Source organism: Miscanthus floridulus, chromosome 9, assembly GCF_019320115.1.
Source record: "Miscanthus floridulus cultivar M001 chromosome 9, ASM1932011v1, whole genome shotgun sequence".
Taxonomy (NCBI): Eukaryota; Viridiplantae; Streptophyta; class Magnoliopsida; order Poales; family Poaceae; genus Miscanthus; species Miscanthus floridulus.
In genome coordinates this window covers 14,862,826-14,871,479 of record NC_089588.1, presented here as the reverse complement: position 1 = coordinate 14,871,479, position 8,654 = coordinate 14,862,826, and the positions used below count along the sequence as shown (strand labels likewise).

Here is an 8,654-nt window from a genome sequence, read left to right as displayed (position 1 = left end):
CCTCGAGGAGGTAGGCGAGTAGTGGTGCTTGCCAGTCGGCTTGATCGAGTGCCACCACGACGACATCGGCGGGTGATGTCATCACGGAGGCACCGAGGTCAGAGCCCCTGAACACCTGGTTGGCATCAGGGTGTGTCTGGATTGGACTTTCTAGGATGTAGGCGGACGGCTCATGAAGGTTGTTGATGAAGACCCCATCTAGAGATAGAACCCGCCTAGCAGCCAATTTTGTGAGAAAATCGGCAACATCATTGTCCTTTCGGGGGACATGATGTAGTTCGATCCCTAGAATTTGTCCTTGATCTTGCGCACCTCCTAGCAGTATGCTGCCATGAGGGGGCTTTTGCAAGAGGACTCCATCATGACTTGGTCGATGACCAACTCCGAGTCATCATGGACGTATAGCCGCATAGTGCCGAGCTCGATGGCGATGCGTAGTCTGCTGATGAGCGCCTCGTATTCTGTGGCATTGTTTGAGGCCGATTGTTGATGCTGCTACGAGCATCTTGGTTTGGCCTGAGACATTCATGCATAGGTGGTCGGTGTGGAGCGGGCGCCGAGTCAGGCCATGGTGCAGCTGTGGCCTCTTGTTCTGTGCCTGGAGACTATAGTGGTGAGCGGATGGAGTGATTCGACTAGTGCGCCCCCATTCCCCTGGTGGAGAGAGAGGCTGCGAGTTAGTGTCGCGATGCAAAGCTCTCCGCCTGTTGAACGGTGGTGGTTTCCACCTACGCCTGGAGGTTCTGGTGGATCATCTAGTCCTGGGGGTCGATAGGCTCTGGAAGGCCGTGTAGAACCATTGCCACTACGGCGATGTTCTGGCTAGCCCAAGCAAACTATGGGGGATCGTTCCCCCCATCCATGATGTTGCACTAGACCTGGCGAGCGTGACCCCAGGCACCGCTAGACGGGTTATGCGCGTGGGGCGTAGTGTGCTACGCCGAGCGTGCCGACGTAGGTGGCGGCTGGCTCTACCGCCTTTGTCGTAACTCCTCATCGTGCTCCTGCACACGTGCAAGGGCCTCCGCACGAGGGTCTGGAGGGGTGTGAGTCTATAGAGACTCTGCTACCATCGGTGGCTGTCCTAGAGCGTCCGCCATAGCACACTTCCGAGATAGAGGGTGGCTAGGTACCACAACATCGCCGATGCTGGAGCCGTAGCTTTCAACCTCGTCATCCAAGAGGTCGTGGAAAGAGGCAGGAGCATAGCCCGCCATCCCCATGAATTCGGATGTGAGAGGGGGCGGCATCAGCATCTTTTGGAGCCCCCGTGTGTATGCGTTTGTGGGGGACGCAAGGTCATAGGGGAACCGGTCGCATGGCGGTTGCGATGGGGACAACGGGGTCCCTCCGAAGAGTCGACGAAAGATATTAAATAGCTAGTAAAGAACAATATGTACCTTACTCACAGTGGGGTTTGAGCTCATCGTGGGCTCAAAGCGAAGCGTAGGTGTCTCGTTGTTGAGGTCGCCGGGTGTTCTAGAGCCAACGGATGGTGCTCCTTTTCCGACCAGCGCTGGGACAAGTGCCTCCTCACGAAGGCAAAGCACGCTGAGCTGGTCAGAGACGAAGTCCAGGCTTTCGAAGAGGAAGGTCTGGGATGGCTCGAACATGGGAGGAACCCACATCCCAACAGGTGGGAGTGTGGGAAACTCCAGCGAGCCGAAGCAAGTCATATCGCTTGAGCCCATCATGATGAAGATGACAGAAAGGTGGGCCATCCGATGACCAAAAGCGTGAACGTACGGTGTCCTCCCCATGGACGACACCCACTGTCGGTGCAAAAAGTGACCAACAAGTAAATATTTGTTGTTTTGCCGTACGTTGTGATCGGATGTGGCCTAGCACTCAATGACACATGGTTTATACTAGTTCAGGCAACGTGCCATACGTCCAGTTTGAGTCGGTTGATGACTTTATTCCTGAGCCCAGGTGCTCAAAATTTGCTGTGGGGTTACAAATGAGTGGGAATAAGATGGGGGGAGTGTTAGAGGTCCGGTCGGGCTCTGGATCAAAGGGCCAAGAGTGACGGGAGCTCCTACATGCACTAAGTTTTGATACATATGCTCTGTGTAGCTTTAGAGTTCTAGAGCTATGGAGCTGTTCGAGTACTCAGAATGTCTAAAGCTAGCAGAGAGAGAGGGAGTCAGAATGACTGTCCTTTTGTTGGGAGAGAGCGCATCCCCTTTTATAGATGAAGGGGATGGCCTTACAAGAGAGAGAGAGAGAGAGAGTGCACGTATTCTAGTTTTGTTGCCCACGCCGTTGGGTACAAGATAGTTTGTTGGCGCCCACAATACTATTGACGCCCAGATGCATGTGGCAGGTTCCATCGTGTTCTTCTGGTGTGGCAAATGTCAGCGCCTACCATACTGTAGGACAAATATTGGCACCCACAACATTGTTTGTGTTCTAACATGTCCAAAAGGTCACAAAGTACCCCTCTAGCATGATCACGAACAATGTAATCCTCCTAGGCCTTTGTCTCACCAATACCTAATTACAAATCAAGTCTAGCAATCAAGCGACACAATTTAGATCTAGCAACATCAGGTTTATAGTCCCAGTTATATACAGAACCATCAGTATTGTAAGCAAGCCTAGTTTGAACCCTAGCAGCTTGATCAGTTTTCTACCTACAAGATTTTTGGTGCCTCTTCAAGTGCCTAGTGCTAGCATTAGATCTAGCAGACAAAGTATGCTTACACATTTTATAGGTAGCTTTAGTGCAGATTTTCCTACCATTCACAGTTTCATAGATCTCATCAAAATCAGCCCACATAGTAGATTTACGCTTACCAACACCAGATCCAGAAGAGGTACCAGTACTAGCAACAGATGGAGTTGAGCCATTGGAGCAGACCAGGGTCTTAGTCGCTGTCGCCCCTTCACCACCGCTGCCGTCCTGATCGATCGGAGTAGCAAAGCCGCTACCGACATGGTTACCAAACAAGGCAACAGCGTCCTCATGGGTGTCATCATCATCCTCAGTGGCTAGGCTTGCCACGATCAAATCATCATTGCCAGTGAGCGGCTGGACGATCTCGTCATCAGCACTAGCCATGGCGCCCTCGACCGTGGAGGGCTCTCTAGCACCGTTCCTCAATGGTGCACGGGGCCACCTTGGTCGCTCTATGCCACATCTAGAGGACGACGCATCGGCTACCGACCTACGCAAAGAGATGGAGGAGGAAAAGAACATATTAGAATAGATCAATCATCATTCATCAATGGAAGAAGAGGAGGGTTAGGGTTAGGGGTGTACCTACACAATCGGAGCCCGATGCCAGAGAAGACGAGGGCCACCTAGAGAAGACGACACACCAGTTAGAAGGACGGTGAGCGGGGGAGGAGGGGCAGACGGGGACACGAACTCACATAATCATCGAGATCTAGAGGGGGGATAGGGACAGGGTGAAGGAAGAGGTGGAGATGGAGAGGATCAGGTAAGAGGGGTAGGGAGCTGCTCGTCGATGGCAGGAGGATCGTCGAGGTCACCTCACTATAGTTGGGGAGGACAGAGCCAAGATGGCGAGGGCGAGATCGAGGCGAGATGAGAGCGGCGTGGTGGGATGAAATGAGCTAGGGTTCGGGGTGTGGGAGAGTAGCCGCGGCATGCCGACTTATATATGAGGGGGGGACGCGGGGGAGCACGTGGGCCATGTGGGCGCTATGCCTTGGGGAGGAGAGGAGGACTAGGGGGCAGGGCAGGGGGGAGGCCAGGCCGCTGTTGGGCCGACCGTTGAAGGCCGAGCCATGCCGTGCTAGCCCACGAGCCTAAGTAGTGGGCCAGGCACGGTCTGCTCCCTTGGACTGGGTTGGGCTAGCCCGGGCCCACTGACCATCGAGCCGTGCAGTGCTTGGTCTGAGCCAAAATTGTGTGATTCATGTGTATACTTGGCCATTGGGCTGGCCCGGCTCGGCATGGTCCGGGCACGGGCCAGGCACGGCCCTGAGGATGTCGGGCTGGCATGGCACGCCATGCCTCTCGTGCCATGCCGCTGCGGGCCTCGTGCCTAGCCAACAACCCAAGCATGGGCCTATGGGCCTAAATCCGTGCCGTGCCGGCCTGGTAGGCATGGCCAAATCACCAGGTCGTGCCAGCCCAAGGCCCGTAGGGTTCAAAAACACATCAAAAAAATTCATCTCAACAAGAAGTATTCAAATTTGAAGTATTTTTTCCCAGAAGAGCTTCAAACTAAAACCAAAACCATACACACAGAGAACAAGAGGAAATTAAAAGGATAACTGAGCTGTGTGTAATGTTGCCTCATTAAAAACCTTTCTGGGTAAAACTCACCCTTATGAGAAACCCTAGAAAGGGAAAAAGAGTGCAGCACAGCTCTTATAAGTCTTAAACATGTTCAAAGGTTTACATGATACATCACAGATACAGATCATAATCAAGTCTTAGGCTCTCAGCTCACCTCTCAAGTCTCACAATCTCACTGTCTCAATCTCAACTCTCAATCTCAACCACTAGATGTAGAAGCCACAGATGCAGATGTGGTAGCAGAAGGAGCCCCAGAACTAGAAGTAGATGCATCTCCATCAAGATAGAGATGCTCGAAGGACTCTACCAGTTCTTGGTTGTCAACATCATGCTGCAGTCTTCTTTCACCCAGCTCCCAATCTTTTATGCAAGCAAGCATCTCCACATGTTCAGGCAATAGTCGATGGCGCCGCTCCTCAAGTATTCTTCCTATCAAGCTGAAACAAGATTCTGAAGATACTATTGAAACAGGAACTGACATAATATCTCTAGCCATGATAGAAAGCACCGGATATGTTAGCTTATGGCCATGCCACTAGAGAAGTAGATCAAAGTCATCCTCACATGCAGTGACATTATCACTGTCCAGATAAGCAGATAGCTCACAAGTAGCAGCAGAAGTAGATAAAGAAGGACTGGGAGCAGAGGCAGGGGAAGGTCCAACAACACTAGATGCTCTAGGGCCTCCAAAAATTCTTCCCCATGCATGCTTCCTCTTACTCATGATGCTTGTAGGATGTGCAGCCCTCCTTTGAGACCTAGCTGCACCAAACTTTTCTTCATACTTGTTAAACAACTTGAAAATTTTAGTTTTCACAATACCATAATAAGAACTGTAGTCAAAACTAGTTTTTTGTTGCATTATGGTAAGAACATTAAATAAACCTCTCATTTTACCTCTAGGATCAAGAATGAATGCAAATGAATACAGCAGAGGTATGTCCTTCCAGTATTTTAGGTATTTAAGCTTCATAGGATAGACAATAGAAAACAGATTCTGATCCTTTGAACTTTCATGCAAATGAGTTATAATATCTAGCAGATGGTGTAGAATAAGTGGACTAGTTGGATAGTAAACACTAGAAAGAGTGACTGTGGAGTCATAAAAAACTTCCAGGAATTCAAGTATTTTATCAGCAATATACCAGTGACTTGCAGTTAACAACGTTGAGCCATAGTTGGAATTAATGAACACAGAAAAAACATCCTTATATGAAAGCAGGTGTTTAAGCATAAGATATGTAGCATTCCATCTAACATCCATATCCAAACCAAACTTTCTAGGTCTAACACCCTTAGCAATGCAAAAGTTCTTGAACAAAGCAATCCTTTGATTAGATGAATTCAAAAAGTTAATAGCAGTTTTGAAATCCTCAGTGTAAGGTTTGAACCTTTTTAAGCCAGATTTCACTATCAGATTAACAATATGGCAAGCACAACGTTGATGCACAAGATGATACTTAACCTTATTAGGATCTGAAGGTGTAGGTGCAGGTTCAGAACCTAGATAACCAGCAAACATAGGTGTCAATGTTTCCATAGCCTTAGCATTGGAAGAAGCATTGTCAAGAGTAACAGAGAACACCTTGTCAAGCAAACCAAATTCTTCAATCACACAAGCAACTTTTTCTACAATATTGTCACTAGTATGTTTTACCTCAATCAAGCGGAGACCAATTACCTTTTTCTGCAACTCCCAGTCAGCAGTCATATAATGAGCAACAACACTGATATAGTCTTCCTTTGCATTACCAGACCAAATGTCTGATGTTAGACCAACAGAAGAAGCACCAGACAACACACAGTTCTTAATTATATTACGTCGTTCATTAAAAAGTTTGCCAAGATCTCTAGTGGTGGTCTGTCTAGAGACCTTCACAAACCTAGGATTATGAGCTCTAACAATGTATTCTTCCCAAGCATCAGTCTCACCAATTCCTAAAGGCAGATCAAGCTTAGCAATCAAACGACATAATTCAGATCTAGCAACTTTAGGTTTATAATCCCAGTTATAAACAGAACCATCAGGATTGTATGAAAGCCTAGATTGAACCCTAGCACATTGATCAGTTTTAATCCTACATGATTTTTGGTGCCTTTTTAAGTGACCAGTGTCAGCAGAAGATCTAGTAGACAAGGTAGATTTGCACATCTTACAAACAGCCTTGGTGCAAATTCTAGAACCATTAATAACCTCATAGATCTCCTCAAAATTAGCCCACATAGGCGATTTGCGCTTATTAGTGTTACCTATACCAGCAACCGAAGGACCAGTGCCGTTGGAGTTCGCAGTCGTCGTCCCCCCTTTGCCACCATCCGCGTCCACATCGATCGGAGCAGCAGAGCCGTCCCCAAGATTGATACCGAACAACGCAACAGCGTCGGCTCGAGTGTTGTTGTCATTCTCGCCCTCTGGGGCCAGGCCAACCGGCAGGAGGCCATCCTCATCGGCCATGGCCACCTCTCCAGCCCCATTCCTCAATGGTGCGGGTGGCCGCCTTGCTTGCTCTAAGCCGCAGCTAGAAGACGATGCATCGGCTACCGACCTGCGTAAAGACATGGAGGAGGAGGAAAACAGTACATCAGAATAGATCACAAAGACACAAACCATTCATCAATGGAAGAAGAGGAGGGTTAGGGTTAGGGTTTGGGTTAGGGTTAGGGTTAGGGTTTGGGTTAGGGATGTACCTGTGCAACCAGAGCCCAGTGCCAAAGAAGACGAGGGCCACCCAGAGAAGACGACAGTAAGGTTAGAAGGACGACGAGCGGCGGAGGAGGGGCACACGAGGACACAAACTCACATAATCACCCAGATCTAGAGGGGAGATAGGGATAGGGAGAAGGGAGAGGCGGAGAGGGAGCAGGGAGGGGATCAGGTAGGATTTAGTAATAGGGAGCTGCTCGTCGGCGGTAGGCGGGGTTAGGGTTAGGAATGTACCTATGCAACCGGAGCTCGATGCCGGAGAAGACGAGGGCCACCCAGAGAAGACGACACACCGGTGAGAAGGATGGTGAGCGGCGAAGGAGGGGCAGATGGGACACGAACTCACATAGTCACCAAGATCTAGAGTGGACAGTGGAGATAGGGATAGGGAGAAGGGAGAGGCGGAGGCCGGAGAGGGAGTAGGGAGGGGATCAGGTAGGAGGAGTAGGGAGCTGCTCGCCACCGGTAGGCAGATCATCGAGGTCACCTCACCGGAGTCAGGGAGGATGAAGCCGAGAGCGAGACTGCGAGGCGAGAGCAGCGAGGCGAGTGAAATGATCTAGGGTTTTCGGGTGTGGCCACCGTGGCCACGGTGTGAGCTTATATATGGGAGGGGGTGTGGCCACGGTCGTGGGTGTGGGCCACGGGGAGGCCGGGAGGGGAGGACGGAGGAGTGGAGTGAGGAGGCCAGGAGGGGGAGGAGGGTGGCTGAGCCGCTGCCGGGCCGGCTGACTCAGGGCGGGCCGTGCCGTGCCAGCCCATGGGCCTGAGCAGCGGCCTAGGCATGGCCTGCAGCCTCGGGCCCAGGCCCGCATGTCACTGGGCCGTGCCGTGCTCGTGTCGGGCTAATAAAACGTGCTTCGTGCCGTGTCGTGCCGTCGTGCCTCGGGCTGCATGGCCAAGTATATTCATGTGGGTCACCGTGCCTCCACTACTAGAGGCGGCGTCTTTGCCGAGGGCCCAAGGCACTCGGCAAAGGCCCAAAAGCCCTCGGCAAAGGCTTTGCCGAGCGCCGCCCTCGGCAAAGAGCCCTTGGAAAAAAAATTAACGGCAAAGAGGCTCTTTGCCGAGGGCCATTTGTCGGGCACTCAGCAAAGCCTTTTCCGAGGGCCAACGGTGACACTCGGCAAAGAAAAGTAGCCATCAACGGCGCTGCTCCGTTGACGACGCCTTTGCCGAGTGCCGACAGTTAGGGCACTCGACAAAGACATTTTTTATTTTTTTTCAAAAACTCTTTGCTGAGTGTCGCGGCGACAAGACACTCGGCAAAGACATTTTTTAATTTTTTTAAAAAGCTCTTTGCCGAGTGTCTCCCCAGCTTGGCACTCGACAAAGATTTTTTGCTTTTTAAAAAAAAAATCTTTGCCGAGTGCAATGTCCTAGCACTCGGCAAAGTTTCCCAGCTTTGCCGAGTGCCATGACCATTGCACTTGGCAAATCAACCGAAATTGCAATTTTTTTTTGTTTTTTGCATTCCACTGACGCAAACAGTTCAAATATATATCACATGTAACATATATATCACAAACATCACAATAATCACATATATATCACAACGAAACCATTTTCACACATTATATCACAACCACAACTCAAATAACAACATATCGCAACCACAAGTCAAGTATCACAACCACAAGTCACAAATTCACAACCACAGTCCATCAAGTCCAAGCA

At 50.2% G+C, this 8,654-nt stretch overlaps 1 protein-coding gene across 1 annotated transcript; it reads right to left on the bottom strand.

Annotated features, from left to right (window-relative positions):
- Positions 1-4,808: 4,808 nt before the first annotated feature.
- Positions 4,809-6,728, bottom strand: LOC136479297 (zinc finger BED domain-containing protein RICESLEEPER 2-like). The gene has a single exon (XM_066477212.1). The coding sequence runs from the start codon at positions 6,726-6,728 to the stop codon at positions 4,809-4,811; it is 1,920 nt and encodes a 639-aa protein (XP_066333309.1).
- Between the last annotated feature and the right edge of the window lie 1,926 nt (positions 6,729-8,654).

What these genes read in the sequence shown, in the direction of transcription:
- LOC136479297 (XM_066477212.1), bottom strand. Translation starts at nt 6,728, where the DNA reads ATGGCCGATGAGGATGGCCTCCTGCCGGTTGGCCTGGCCCCAGAGGGC.